Below are 16,620 nucleotides of genomic sequence, written 5' to 3'. Positions count from 1 at the left end.
GGCGGATAATGTAGTCATACAAAACACACCTCTCAGTAAAGTGGTGATGGATGTCATTTTGGAAGCCAGAAGGCCTAGTACTAGAAAGTCTTATACTGGAAAATGGAAGATATTCTGTGCTTGGAACCAGGCACAAGGAACTGATACAGCTGTACCAAATATTCCTCAGATTTTGCAATACTTAAGTGAGATGCTAGACAAAGGCCTATCTTTTTCATCAATTAAAATTCATGCCTCTGCCATTTCGGCTCATTACAATACAGAGCCACCGATCTTTTCTCATCCTTTATTAAAGCAGTACCTCAGAGGAGCCAAAAATTTAAGGCCTCCAAGGAGATCACCAATACCTGCATGGGACCTCAACTATGTCTTGGAATAATTCACCCTGCCTCCTTTTGAGCTAGCTGCTACTGCTGATATAAAGTTTTTATCTTGGAAAACAGCTCTGCTCCTAGCAATAACTTCTGCAAGATGAGTTTCAGAGCTACAGGTACTCATTACTGTGGAACCTTTTTTTCTTTTTTATCCAGACAAGGTCTCTGAGGACAAACCCAACTATTATGCCTAAGGTGGTGTCCAGTGTGGCTCTTAACCAAACTATTCATCTGCCAACTTTTTATGCAAATCCACAGAATAAGGGGAAAGAATTCTGCATTCTTTGGACGTATACAGACAGCTTAGATTCTAATTGGACAGAACCAAAGTTTTCAGGAAGACTGAGCAATTACTAGTGGCATATGCTGCAGTATCACAAGGAAAGGCCATCTCAAAGCAGACTATTTCAAAGTGGATAGGCCACTGCATTTGTTTCTGTTTACACCATGGCAAGCCAGTGCCTATCAGCATTAGGCCACATTCAACCAGAGCTGCAGACACTTCAGCAGCCTTTCTCAGGGGAGTACCAACCAAAGACATTTTAGAGGCTGCTACTTGGAGTTCATTGCACACTGTTATAAAGCACTATCATCTGCTACTCTACTCTAAATCCAAGGCAGGGCCTCATAGCCGCTCCTAATGCTGTTTAGCTCCAGCCTCCCAACCATAGCTTTGGGACTCTACCCAAATGTAATGACTGCAATAGTGAAACACGAAGAACATAGTACAGTTGTGTACACTTACCATAAATGTAGATGTTTGATTGTATTCACTGTTGCAGTCCAGGTTACCCACCTGCCATCCCCCTTTTTTCTGCTGGAACTTTTCTTTCCTTCTCTGATTTATACAACCTATGTGGTGTATTTGCTTGTAGATGAAGGTAAAGTTTATATTGGTGCATGTATTTATATATGTGTATATATATATATATATATATATATATATATAAATTTTGGCTACCCTTTTAGGGGGAACGTGACATCTGTGGCAAGAAAAACTGAAGAAAATGGCCTCGGCTGCTTCTTTTATACCCTTGACGACCTGACATTAGGGAAGGGGCGACAGCAGCCGACGCAGGACCCAAGACTTTGGAATTCAGGCCGACTGAGGGCAACCTGCCTGCCAAATGTAATGACTGCAACAGTGAATACACTCTAACATCTACAGTTATGGTAAGCGTACACAACTGTACTATTCTATCATGGTACATGTAGAACATGGTAGGAGTAGAAATTTTCAGCTTGCAATAAGAGAAGTATACTTTACAGATACCACTAAAATGTTGAGATCATTAATAGTACACTTGAAGCATCAAATTTGGAAAGAATGGTGAACAGGCTAAGGGACAATAAGTTAATGGAAGATAAGTTAGAGGAAATTGGGTTAAGCATAATTAATCAGATTTTGTGAAGATCAGGTGTACCCACATTTTGGAAGAAAACAGTAATAACTGTAATCCTGAAGTAAGGTAAAACCCTCAGATTCCCAGAATCTTATCACCCAATCTTGGTGATTAACCATGGTTATAATCTATTTATAAATGTCCTGGCCAAGAGGCTATCACAGCATTTTCAACAATTAATACATTGGGATCAGTGTAGATTCACTGAAGGTGTGGGTACTACTGGTAGTACTGTGAGGGATGGGCTTGGAAGAACTGTTAAGGTTTGTACTTCATAAACACAAGGTTCTGACCTGGGGTTACTTCCTAGGCTTAAAATGGCCCTTCAGGGCAGTTAGCCTAGTGTTAACCTAGGGACAATGAGAATTTTAAAGGAAGTGAATGATGCTCAGAATCCTTTACTGATTTGAACCTTGATGAAAAAGTGTTTTCTAAAGATTGTTGGAACTTTCTTTATTTGGTACTAGCCAGGATGGGGTTTCGGGATCAATGTTCTGGATCAAATATCGCATGAAAAAGAATCGTACTATTCCTACATTTAGGATGACCACAAAAACAACCCTACGAAATTCTGGTCCTCTGTAACGTCACTACTTAACCCAGAAAGTGAAAATAATCCGAATCCATACCCCAATATACCACCTCTTCAAACAAGCCACCAAATTCAACACATACTTTGAGCCCATATCCAGTCTAAAAGTAAACCCAACTCATCCATCCCACTGCTTCTACTAATACCCCCAGTACTTACACACCACACACATTGCACACACACAACCAACCTTTCACTCATAACCAAAAACCAAACCATTCCTAGCTTACTTTTCAGCCCATCCCTTTATCTCAAATTAAAAAAAAAAACTACTACAGAAACTGAAACCTTGCTCAATCTCCCGGACAATCTTCCACCAGAATACCTAAAGTTTGATGCAGAGGCAAGAGCATTTCCTGTTAGCATCTTAATTAATAGATCCATAGCTGAATCACATGTCCCTAACCTATGAAAAAGATCACACGTTATCCCTTTACATAAGGGAGGCAACTCCACTGTCTTCACAAACTTTCATCCTACTGCAATCTTGTCCGCCCTCTAAGATTCTAGAAAAAAATGCATGCACCAACAACTTCTCCACCATCTTGCACACTGTGCACACCTACTTTCCTCACTTAACATGGCTTTAGATCTGCACACAGTACCTCAACAGCCTTATTATCCTTCATGGACAGTGTCAACAAAGCCCTTGACACTGGCAAACTAGTATCTGCAGTATTTCTTAATTTGTCAAAAGCATTTGACATGGTATCTCACCCCAGACTCCTTAAAGAACTTTCCAGCTTTGGTTTATCCTCCATCTCACTTCAGTGGTTTTCTAGCTACCTAGCTCCCAGGCAGCAAGCAGTAAAATGGCAGGGCTCTATCTCCCCATGTCACCCTCACAGGTGCACCTGAAGGGATCCATCCTTGGCCCAGTACTATTTAATGTCTTCATCAATAACTTACATACATCTTCCTGTGAAGGCACTCTAATCCAGTATGCAGATGATTCCACTATCATTTGCGCATCAGACACACTAACTCATGTACAACACTTAACACAGCAATCTTTCTGTACAGTAGAAACATGACTCTCCTACTGACCTCCCCAAAAAAACAAAACAAAACAAAGCTCCTTCTCTTCATCCACAAACTTCATAGCTCCAACAAAGGAAACTTTTAAGATCTTTTCAGCCAACAATACTGAAACTGAATTGGTTCAGCATACCAGACTACTAGGTGCTACAACTGACAATCTCAAGTTTGACCTACACATACAAAACAGTATACAAAAAATAAAACATCAAAAACTAGGCACGCTGTACAGGAATAAAAACCTCCTCATAGCAGCTGTGAAAATTACCCTAAACAAAACCTACTGCTTGCCCTCACTGTTGTATGGGGCCCAATCCTAACTAACTCACAGCCTCCCTAAGAAAGAAAAAATAGCTGCTATAACAAAATTGCCATAAATGCAACCCCTTTAACTCATCACTGTAAAGCCCTATATTCCTTAAGATGGCTTGAATTCCTCTCCATCTCCAATACATGCAACTTACTATGGTATACAAAATCATCCACAACCCAATAGTTTGTCCTGCTCTTAGCCCATAAATCAACTTTTATGTCCCAAATAAACATCTCAAATATGAAGGCAAACATCTCCTCACAAGTTATAAACCTAACAAAACCCCAGGCCTAAGCCTTTACTCCTGCTGGAACTCCCTTCCTTTAACTATCAAAACTGCTACTAACCTGCACTGCTTCAAAACCTCTATAAAAGAATACTTCAACAAAGGTTCGATTTGCTCCTGTATCAGCCCAGACTGAAGTATTCTTATACCTTTTTCTACCTGTACTGTCTCTATCCACAGTACTGACTCTTTCCAAACCCTCTCTTCCTCTACACATCCTCCCCAGAGGTTACAGTCATACCTTTTCCATATCTATTCCTACTATCGTCTCTGTCACACCATATTTCATGACCTCTAGAAGATTAATAAACATTATGATAATCATCAGTTATGTAAACAATGCTGAATCTTCCTATTATCAGGCTGTCCATATAATAAATGCTTGAACACCATGACTTTATTATGTCTGAGTTTTTATTCTGACAAACTAATGTGTAATTTTTTAAAATGTTGTGCCTGAATGTTGTGACTTTTTTGTCTGTTAAGTTCTCATGCTGACAAACTATAATGTGCTGTTTTCATATTTGCACTTGAATGTTATGACTTTGTCTGTCTAGTTTTTCATTCTGTTAACTGTATGTATCTGGAGCTTTTCTTCCCGGGCCTCCACTGAAAATGGGTACCTAATAACCCACTCAGACTTTCCTGGTAAGCAAATGCCAAGTGCTAAATAAATAAATAATGTGTTTCATGCCTTAAAGGAATATACTCATTATCATTTGCTGTGGCAAAAACATTAGCTGACCTCTCCCTGACTTTTCATCTGTTCTGAAGGACTAGTTAGGAGAACCCACTATTCCCACTCCTGTTAGCTTTCTATTTGGAATCATTGGCATGGAAAGGGAAAGTCCCAAGTAACGGTCTAGAAGTGGGATAGTCAGTAGTTGAAATGGTCTGTTTGCCGATGATGACATAATGATATTGGCAGACTCAAAACTAACCTCCCTAGAATATTCTACATGCTCAGGAATTATGGGTAATGTCCAGATATAGCATTAATATAAATATGGCAAGGCAAGTAAAATAAACCAAGGCTATCCCCTGGAGTTTTTATTAGAAATTCCATTTTCTTGACATGAGAAAACTAATATCAGGTTGTATGAGTGGAGGAATCTGCAGAAAAATCTGTTGCACAAACATTTGAAGAAGCTTTTAAGAAAATATGTTGTATTTTTCAAAAATGGAAAGGGCTAAATTTGGAGATTTAAACTGGCGTGTAATGCCTCATCTTTTATATACTATGCTGGCACTAGGTCACCTGCTGAAAAAGTAGACCAGTCTAAGTTAAAGCAATGTATGAGAGTATTGATATTTGTGGGGATGGCACCATAGGATAGCATGAAGCAAACTTAATTGTAAAGAAACATGGACAGGCTTCCGATATTGAATATAGATTGATATTGGTCAGCTGTAGTCATGTCACGATGGCTAAATTACAGATGTAGATGTACAAACCAATAATGGGAGACAGTGGTAGCCAGTAAAATAGGGTATTGTACAAAAATGGTTTGATTGGAAGTGTTTCATGAGCAGTGTGTGAGACAGAACCTGCCCAAGACCCAAATAGGAAGGCTCAGAGGTCACTCACTCATCCTCACAGACTTACACTTACAAATTTTTCTCAGTTTCAGGCTCCTGCTTTCAGAGGATGACAACTTGGAATACATGAGCTTTATTAATATGGCTTTAGTCAAATTGAGAATAGTCAACATTGTTAGTCAAACCCATTTTATATGCATGTTGTGGAATTAGTAACTTGAGATCCCATAAGTGTGAGGGTAAGGACATTTTGTGTGTACATCATCCATATCCTTCAACTTTTTAGTGCAAGAAATCTGAGTAAAACCTAACATAGCAGAGAGACAAAGGCCCAAAATTAGGGTTAGGTTTTAAAAACTGCTCTTCTAGTCTTAGAAAGTTGCTAGAATAACAGTATGTGTGTTTGCATGCATTTTCTGAAAGATATGAAGTCTGAAATTCAAGTGTATATCATTATTTAATTACTTCAGTCCTCAGTCATTTGCCAGCAAACCACAAATGTTACGAGGAGCAGATCAGAACTACAAGGCAAAAATTTTGACAGTTTAGTGGTATGCATTCATGGTTGAATGATCTCCGAAAGTTAGTATATTTAGAGAACAAGTGATATGGAGAGCACAGACCCACACATTGGGGGGAGGGGGGGTCTTGTCTCCCTACAGAGTTTCATCTGTGCACTGGGTGAGAGTCAATCTCCACCAGTGTACTTTTCCTCTACTTCCTGATGTTGGTCATCATAGTAACTTCTATTAATAGTTACGAATTTATCATTTGTTTCATTAATGTTTGGCCTTATTTTATAGACACAGCAGCCTATCTACTTCTTTGTCACTGCCTAACATAGATTCTCAGGAAACCTATCTGGACATGACATTCCTCATTATGAAGTGACAATGGATCAGAAAATAAAAATCAAGGTGCCACTTTCTTTTCAAAGCCTGTAGGGCAGAGTTGATGTTCTTCATATTGATTGCTGCTACAGTCATCACAAGAGGAATTTGTGCTGCAGTCAGAGCCTGGATGGTCTTCCAGAGAGTTAGGCTGACTCCACCTTCCCAGGGCATCTACATGCTCCTTTTATCAACGTGGCATCAGACTGTGCTATTTTTACTACTTTCTTGCCATAGCTGATATGCATTTCAAGTAAACCAGCATTCCATTCATCAGTTTGGCATTGTGCTAGGCCTGTATTTCTAGTCTCGGCAGGTAAGTATCTCCTTTGGGGCAATTTCTCTGTTGTATTGTGGCTATTGGGTTGCCCACTCCCTGTGACTGAGTTCATGGCACGTCTGCCCTGAAAAAAAGGTTTTGTGTGTGTCTATAAAAGACATATTCTGTACAGTAAGTTTCAGTCACAATGTGGATACTGCTTAGTTCCCAATCATGACATGTTCATTTTTCTCTTCGTACTGATTTTAGTGTGGGGGGGGGGCATTTGATGAAGGGAGTTGGCCCTCCACTTGTACCTAGACATAGAGGGCTTTGGCCATCAACAAGCAAACTACTATGTTTGCCACCAAAAAGAAGAAAAAGCATTGAGGATGAGATGTGAGCCCAGAAAGAAAAGGGTTGGAAGGTCTCTGAGCTATTGACTTGTGCCCAGCCTCTGTAGGTATGAGGGAGTTAGCTCCACATGAGCACCTCTACAGCCCCTGGACAATGATGCCTGTTACTGGCAAGGCCTCTGGCATTTCCTCTTTAGGGATTGCTATGCCTTCAGCCCTTTGCACATCCTCTCAGACAGAAGCAGTCATATTGATTGAGTCACACTGCGTACCATGCATATGAATTCAAACAGCATGCTACATGTATGGAACAGGGAAGAAAGGTATCCCCATCACAGTGAAAGAGGATACTCTTGCTTTTAAGGTGCTGCTTATGGACCCCCCCCCAAACAAGTTGTAAATCCCCAAAGGTGAGAGATTCACCTGGAATTATGTCCAAACAACAGACATCCACCATCTCATCTTCCCTGCCATGATGGGTCTTCCCCAGCCTCTTAGCCATCACCACAACATTGGTAAGCCATCTCAGGGGTTTTCACTTTCCTTCATAACCTATGACTTCACCCTGTCCAGTAGTCTGTTTCCTGCTTCTGGAGACCTATGAAAAAGAAAGAAACAACTTTGGAGGTGATAGGGAATTAGACACTAGTTTTCAGCTGTCACTTTTGGGGTATGATACAGATGAGAAATCTTTGGCCTCTGGGTCTTAGTACCCCCTTTCAAGGACATTTCATTTTGGGAAACTTTGAATCTGATAAGAGACTACTGTTACTGGCAAAACACATTGATGTCACCATCCCAGAAAAGATGTATGAACTTTTTAGGACCGGACTCCAGTTTTGGAAGCCCTGCAGGATGCATTTGAAGCTGCATTATTGAAGCCTGAGTGCCAGTCCTTTGCTTCTAAGGGATGTCAACATAGCCCACAAAGACAAGGGCTGTGCAGTTTATACGATCCACTACACTGCCACCGTATATGCTGATTATCAGTTGTGTCCATATCAGATGTGCTCGTCTTCTTTCATTACTGCTTTCTTCTTCAGATGCACTGTAACATCTGTACCGTAGTCTCATCTGAAGGTAAGAGGTTGAGTATATTCAGCAGTTTCCACATTCTCACCCAGTCTTCCTAACTCCACACTTGGTACATTTCTCAAGGTCACAGTACTTTCTTTGACGGTCACCTACCGCAAATATGTACAGCCTACATCTCTCAATCCCCAGTCTTCCGGTTTTATTTATCCAGTATTTACCAAAGAAGTGTAGAGACTCACTTTTTGCACTCTTGTATCAGTTATCTTTTTCTACAACTTTGAACCCTCAGGAGTTTACACACCACACTTATTACCTAGTTTTACTTCTATCAATCACTCAAACCCAGACTTGTCCCTCTCTTCTTAAAATCCCATTAGTTTCTTTTCCACCATCGTTAGTCTCCCTTCTAACTACTCTTTTCCATCTGGCTTCCTGCCAGTCTTTTTTTTTTTTTTTTTAACTAGTTTGCATGCTGTCTTTTCATTAAAGGTCCTCCTCCTCACTTTCCTGAAGCCACCCACCTTTTCCAAAATCACTGATGATGTCACTAAAAGTTGCCCTTCTAAATTTTGCCAAATCAGGCCTTTTCATTTTCAGTTCTTAAATTAGCACCACATTGACCCCTTCCTGTTTGTTTATTTATTTAACAACATGCCTCATTTTTTTTGTTCATTCTTAGCTCATGATTTCCTGGAAAATTACAGCTCTCCTTCCCATGTTTCCATATTTTCCCTTCCTGAGATCCCGCATAGTGAGCATTAGGATCATGCTTTACTCCATACCACTTTCATACCCTCTTCTCTGAGCTTTCCCTCCACCCTGCCATAGAAACCATACCGTCACATCTTCTGCACCAACTTCTTCCTAATCGTCCATGTTCTGCCGCATAAATTTTTCAAAACACCAGAAAAATACCAAGCAGTCAGTACAAAAAGTAAATCTTAAAACAGAAAAGTTAATCACAGATACACAGATGAGTACACGAGAACCACCTAATCAAAACCACACCCATCCCCTGTATCCCCTGTCACTACCTGTTTTCTATGCCGGGTGCTCAGTCTGTAGTTGTAACTTTGTGCTAAGCACTCTATTGACCCCTTAAACCCTCTGTTGACAAACTCATCTGTACCGACCCCCAACTCTATCAACTAGAGACAGTTTAGACTATCTACACTTCCTCCAGCATCTACTTTGCCCATCCAAAATTGATGTGCCTACCCACCCCTTCCCCACTTCACAACATGTTGGGTCAGCTCACTTCCAACCAAATCACTTTACAGTCTCCCCACAGCATACCTTTACTGATCTTGTTCCCACCTTCTTCTTCTGGGTAGAATAGCTAAACATTACATACTCAGCACCCTCGATTTCACAATCCTTCTCATACCAGAATTAGATATGCTTTAGAAATATTCCCACTCTCCGCTGGCCAGTTTCACGAACTTCCCTAATTCATCCTTTACCACTAACATTGCTTCATTTAAATGCATGGCCTTAGTCAGAACCTCCCCCCTTATACTGTAATGTATAGATCTAGTCACACCCCTGTAGCACGTTAAAGTAGTGATCCTATTTAAGCCACAGTTATGCCACACCAAACATACACACCAATTCTTAATCCCCACCCATCATTTAAACTTTCCATCTCCTATTTTCTTGCCTCCTCAGTTTACCTAAGACCCTTGCTAACTTGGATCAGTTGAACACAACCCCCAAAGGTTGTTCTTTCAGAAAACGTCTCACTGTAGTGCGAGGACTGTATATTCTCATATTTAGCTCAGAGTGCAAATACTCTAGTTATGTGACCAATGACAAACTAAGGAAGAATGACAGTTAATGAACTACACAAACTGTTCATTTGGTATTACCCAGCTTGTGTCATTGATGTCACAAAATAGAACATGCTTTTATCTCAGATCTTAAGTGTAATTTCAGCAGGCCATAATGATAACAATCCCACATTTAACAGAGTGGAAAGTTGTATCGCTTCCCCAGTCCCATTTGCAGTAGGAAGCAAAATAGACCAGTCAAGCCAGTAGTCTGAAGTGTTTTCTTAAGCTTTAGTCAGTGGACTAATAAGTTATGCTCAATGTTACTTATTCTTTTCCATTTTAACCCCCCCCCCCCCCCCACTGCACTATACCCAGCAGAAGGGAACCAGGAGTGCTCATGACTGAATGGGTCATTCCTGTCTCCCTTCTAAACTGCATTTATGTAGTGCAGTGAAGATGTTTACCCACTCATAGCACCAGTGTCTGTCATTAGATCCCATTATTGTGAGTCATACAGAGTATCTCTCATTACATCTTGTTGTCATGAGTCATAAACTGAGTTTGCTTGCCTTTACATTTTGCTCATCCTGGCACTGGCAAGCAATTTTCCTTAGGGTCACCCAAAACCTACCTGTTTGTTTGGATCACTTAGACCATTGGGTACTGCTGGGAGTTGGGGCGTTGGATACATCATTCTGTGACTACAGTAAGTATCAGAATCATCTTTATGGTTTCCTCTTTGGTCTTTTGTCGTGTCTTTTCAAGTTAGACTTTCAATTTTTTACATGTTACTTGCTCAAGTAGGGTGATGTTAGCTCATTCCGTCAAGCAGGGATGCCAGTCTGGCAGTAAGTGGTAGATCCAGGACATCTCTTTGTTTCATACCCATGGCATGATTTGGATAAGGAGTTTACCTTACAGATACAAGGTGTAGGGTTTGATTCTCATATAGTGTAATCGACTAGGCTTAAAATGGGGCAGTTAGCCTAGTACTAATCTATGAACCTATAAATAGTTTGGATGGGAGGTTGGCATAATGGTTAAAGTATTTCCCTTACAGACACAAGGTGCAGGGTTTAATTCTCGCTTGGGTTCATTGGCTAGACTTAAAATGGCTCACAAGGGCAGTTAGCCTAGTAGTTAACCTATGAACCTTTACACACCAGGGTTTTTGAAGGAGTACTGTGGTCTAGTTTCATCCCTCTGCTGTTTAAGGTTGCCACCCGTCCCGTTGCCAGCGGAACACTCACGGGTTAAGCCACCTTATCCTGTTGCCCACTGTATCAAGTAGTGGGACCTGAAAAGTCCCGCTTTTGCGATAGCACTGAATTGCCGTGGAAAAGTTGCAATTACTTCCGGCTTTTTCACGGCAATTCAGTTACATCACCAACCCGGACCTGCAGGCAAAGCTGCTGCCTGTTAGGTCCAGGTGCTTTAATTCGTACAGCAATTGGCTGCAATTCACAAAAGGGGTGGGGATTGGGGCAGGAAGAGCCCTGCAAAGATCGTGGCTGTAGGAGCGCTTTGTTTTAAGCGCTTCTACAGCCGCTAAAAAAAGACCGCGATTTTTTTATTTATTTTTTTTTTTTTATTTTTAATGTAACAAGCGATCCAGCCATCCTCCTCCATCCATCCATCCATCCAGCCAGGCATCCTCCTCCTCCATCCATCCAGGCATCCTCCTCCTCCATCCAGCCAGCCAGCCAGCCAGGCATCCTCCTCCTCCATCCAGCCAGCCAGCCAGGCATCCTCCTCCTCCTCCTCCTCCAGTGAGCCAGCCATCCTCCTCCTCCAGCCATCCATCCTCCTCCATCCAGCTAGCCAGCCATCCTCATCCATCCATCCATCCAGTCATCCATCCATTCATGCAGCCAGTCATCCATCCAGACAGGCATCCATCCATCAAGCCATTCATCCAGCAGCTACTCCCACCTACCAGCTAGCCACTCCAGCCAACCATCCATCCAGCCCCTCCGCCATTCATGCAGCCAGCCAGCCAGCCATCCATTCATGCAGCCAGCCATGCATCCATTCATTCAGCCATCCATCCAGTCATTCATCCATCCAGTTGCTACTCCAGCAGCCATCCGTAGTACCCATAACAGCATCTTCTTCACCACTCTGGTGGTGACATCACTGTAGAGGGTGTGGCCAGTGTCATATTGGCCACACCCCATGCCCCACTTTGGCCCACTTAAAAGGTGGCAGCCCTACTGCTGTTGCTGGGAATAAAAGAAACCTGTATGGTCATTGTCTTCCGTGGTTTAATTGTTTATTTAATATTTGTTTATCAAGAAAGTCCGACTTGGAATGAGCCAATTTTCAGCAGAGGCCCAGGGAGAAATGCTCCAGATGCATGTCTTTGTAATGTGGGAGGAAACTGGAGCACCCAGAGAAAACCCACAGAGAAGGCACCCCAGCCGAGAATCAAACCGGAGAACCTCTTGCTGTGAGGCAACAGTGCCATCCACAATCCCAAAGACTGACCTTTTCACAATACAGTCTGTTCAGTCATGTTCTTATTTCAGCAGAATAAGTGATTTTGACAATATACATATTTTCCCTCCCACAATGGAAGAGGTTACTACATGCTATGTTACCTTTTACTCTCTGCCCGTGCTTGATTGAGAGAATATTAGAATGCATTCTCATTGACCCTGATGGGTAATAAGATTGCAGCTATATACTCTGTTGTCTCTAACACTACAGAAACCCTTCTCTACTAAGACAACAACTGGTTTTACCTTTGGACCTTGGCTGTTCCCATACATCCATTCCTGTCACCAGTCCTCCTTGCCAAAATCACCAAGCTGAATGAAGTTGCAAGAAAGGTATTACAGCGCCATCAAATACAACTAATTTATTAAGCACCATTATGGCAAAACTGATTAACCAAAATGTCATACAGCATCACAGTGCAGTTCCACTACACAGCTGTACGGGTTTTATGTTTTACTTGTTAACTGCATAAATACGTTTGTCCTTCTTGGACACTGCTCAACCTAGGAGAAGAAATAACTGCACAGGTTAGTGTCAACACACACACATACACATGCATGTACACACTCCTTTATCACCAGTTTTGGTGTAGTCTGCCATGCAACATGTTTTTGACAGGTGGGTGGAAGCCTGTGTGCTTGGAGAAACTCCATGCTAGTATGAGAAGAACATGCAATACTGAATGCAGTGACTAAACCCCTGAATGTGGATTGTAAGGCAGAGTTTTTGCCACTAAACCAGCTGCTGCATAGAAGTAGAAAACATTTTGAGATGTATTATACACACTGCAGTGCCTTTACAGTATCATCATTAAGGAATGGTGTCTTGTTTGACATAAATTGTCTTTATATCTGCTGTCACTTGCTTTCCTTTACTCTAGTTTTCATTGCATATTTCATAATGTACATTTCTTAAAAAAATAGACAATTTATTTAAAAAAATTAATTTTTGGAACCCTAAGCGCTGACATCAATTTGGAATTGATTTGGAAAAGGTGTGAGGCAGTCATTCAGTCCTCCATCTTTGTGAAATGTTAGTGGCATGGTACACACACAAAGCTGTTAGTGCCACTGGGTCATGTCACAAAGTCATAAACAGTCTGTGAAATTCTGTTCTTTTTAATGTGTGACAGGCCTAGCTGTTCCAAAAAATATAGTTTTAAAATGTGTCTCCAAAATATGTCAGAAGGATCACTGGCCTCAAAAGTCTTAAGTTATCAGGAGAGACCATTAGCCCTTTATGCAGTCTCTTACAGACTGCTCCGTGGAGATCTGTGTCTTGCCTTTTGAGCTCTGAAAGATCCAACCCTATTTAACCCTCTATTCCTTGGAAAAACTAAATGTACCTCAGATGCTGAAAGGAGTTAAACCTTCATCAGCCAGTAAAAAACAGACAGCATGATAGATTCATAGCCCACCGTATCCCTCACCTCTGGAACAAACTTCCACTACTTGTCAGAGTAGCATCCTTGCCAGCTAGACAATTGTATGGGCAGCCTGAAATTCTCCCTCAATTAATCCTATAGGTTCATAGGTAAGTACTAGGATAGCTGCTGTTGCGAGCCATTTTAAACCTAACCAGTATTCCTTTTTGTGCTCAAATTAACATATACCATTCAGTTAGTGATTGGTCTTATCCATCCAATGGTTGATAGTTATACATTACCCCAATGAGAATAACTTGGCGCATACCATAGATAATTTGAGGTGACACCTGCAAAGGATAAACCATTTAGGAGCTGCCTCTAACCAGTAGTAGTAAAGAGTGCCTTTCTTGGGGTAAATGTTCTGTTTCCCATGCAATTTGCACTAGAATATGGACAGGGAAGAACCTTGTTTTATGTGGATGGGGAGTCTGCTCCAGAGCAGCGGTATCTTCTACGAGATATACCTGTCTCTCCAAACCTTGTTGTGTTTTGGTGGTATTTGAGGTTCAGGCAAGTTAAAACCTCAGCGTATGATAGATTATGTGCATTGTAAACAGCCACAAAACTGGAAAATGGGTTATTGGCTTAAACAACCATGAAAGTACAGAATTGCCAAAAACTGCTGGAGCCACGGATGTCGGAACCAATGTGTTTTTAGCATTTTTTGTAGTGCTTTCAATAAAATATTGGTTCCGGCATCCGTGGCTCCAGCAGTTTTTGGCAATTCTGTACTTTTATGTGTATTGTAATCGCCTTGGTGGTGGTTGGTGTGCGATGTACTGCTGATGATTTTGGTGTCTTGAGTTTACTGTGTGTGAGATATTTTTGCTTTCAAGAATATTATACATGTACATCTGTCACATACTGTGTTATTATACAGGTACATCTGTCACACACTGTGTTGTTATACAGGTACATCTGTCACATGATGTATTATACAGGTATATCTGTCACACGCCGTGTTATTAAACAGGTACATCTGTCACACACTGTTGTTATACAGGTATATCTGTCACACACTGTGTTATGCTGTTTGATTAATAGATAATCATCGGACAGAATGAGACAATTCTTACACTCTCTCAAGACAACCGTCTCAGTCTTGTCTTGCCCTCCTTGACACTACAGAGAACTTTTGAATAGTGTTTGTTTTTTTGGCTAGGCTTGATGAAAGGTCTTGCAGATTGATTGCCAGTTCATAGGCAAGTACTAGGCACTGTTTTGACAATAAGCCATATATGTATGTCACCATGAGACATGTTGGATCCCTGGGAAGTACTGTCAGTATAAACAGCACTTTTACTTTAACAGCACTGATGTATGCCTTTGATGTTAGTGCATAATATGTCAAATTTCAAACACACACATACAGAGAAAGCCCTCTCCTTTGGTACTTTTAGAATTTCACATCTATGATTCTTATCAGCAAAATACATGACAGTAATATCTAGGTCAGTAAATAAACAAATGCATTTACTACAACTTTCTTGACATCACCTAGAAGAAATGTGTGCAGCTGTATAGCTGGTGCTTACTGTTGCGAGACTTGTTGCATTTAATTCAGACTGATTACATTCTTGTCATCTTATAGCTGTGTCTGTCTGCTGTCCCTTTCTTTACCAAGAGTATTTATTAAAACTTTGATTCTGCATTTTAAATGCAACAACTAGAGCATTAATTTATTGTCTTAGAGTTTTCTGTTCCCTTTAACAGAACTGTATTCACCACTTCATTTTACTGACTGTGTTCCTAAGAAAATGTTCCTTGTATTCCCAGAACATGTTTTTGGCCATCATCAATGATACATACACAGAAGTCAAAGTGGACATGACTCAGCAGAAGTCTGAAATGGAGCTTACTGATCTTATTAGAAAGGTAATCACTGTCTCTTACTATGAGATTTTCTGCCATTTTTTAACCTCATTGGAATTTTTGTTTGTTATTGTAATGAGAAACTTGTCATGGTTGCTGCCTTGTTAACTACTTTGTATATGACTGTATTGTGTGCATTTTTAAGTGGCTTTTGTCTTGATCACAAAAGATGTAACAATGTTTTAATTGTGATTACTTTTTTGTGTGTGTCCAGAAACTGGTCATACAGAATTCATTACTGGTGCCCAGTACTGGTACAAATAAATAAATAAATACAGCTGTGCATTAGGATCTTGTATGAAATCCTTGTATCTGCAGGCATGACTGATTAACATGCTGTCAGCATTATGCATTTTTAGTTAGTAGCTTCTACAGATTGCTGGAAATCCTCTACTCAGTGTTTTGGGTGATGAAGTAGAAACATCTCTCAAGACTGATGACAGAAAATAAATGTTGGCCCTTGTGTGTCTCTAGCTTATGATATGCTAAATTAGTTTTTGAGAGGCCAACATAATCTGCAAATATGCATCATGCATCTTTTTGCAGTACCATTTTTGCACTGAAAGAAGAAAATACTTTAACAGATAAAGCAAATATTGGTGGAAACCTTTTCTCCCTGTTATAGGATCTTCAGTTCCTTGTTACGGTGAGTGAAATGTAGTAATTTTCATGAGCTGCAAATTGTATTACAAAAAGATACTTAAACCCAAGAGTATCAAATAAAGGCAATGGGCCTTAGCAATTTAGCCAGTCTATGTTTTTTTAGCACTGTACACCTTGTACTTGTTGATTTTTTCAACTGTGTAGTAAGAATTTCAAGCTAGACACTTTGTTCTGAAACTCCTGTTTACAGTGAAAGTGCTGTATATGAAAATAATGCGCCTCCCTAGCTGTGGTAACAAAAGGATGTTTGTTTATTTTAATAAAAAAAGGTACTAGACACAATCACCACTAGACATTTGCCAG

General features: G+C 40.6%; 1 protein-coding gene across 2 annotated transcripts in view; it reads left to right on the top strand.

The window, feature by feature from the left end:
• The window catches only part of PKD2 (polycystin 2, transient receptor potential cation channel), a 922,997-nt gene that overhangs the window by 793,300 nt on the left and 113,077 nt on the right, over nt 1-16,620 (top strand). For both annotated transcript variants that reach the window (XM_044061361.1, XM_044061360.1), the window contains exon 10: nt 15,559-15,657. In XM_044061361.1, coding sequence (XP_043917296.1) covers nt 15,559-15,657 — 99 coding nt within the window. The remainder of the gene's footprint in view (nt 1-15,558; nt 15,658-16,620) is intronic.

The sequence above is a fragment of the Protopterus annectens genome, chromosome 2.part0 (genome assembly GCF_019279795.1).
Source record: "Protopterus annectens isolate FY-2018-M chromosome 2.part0, PAN1.0, whole genome shotgun sequence".
NCBI lineage: Eukaryota > Metazoa > Chordata > Ceratodontiformes > Protopteridae > Protopterus > Protopterus annectens.
The sequence above is the reverse complement of the archived record's forward strand: the minus strand, read 5'-3'. Positions and strand labels throughout refer to the sequence as shown.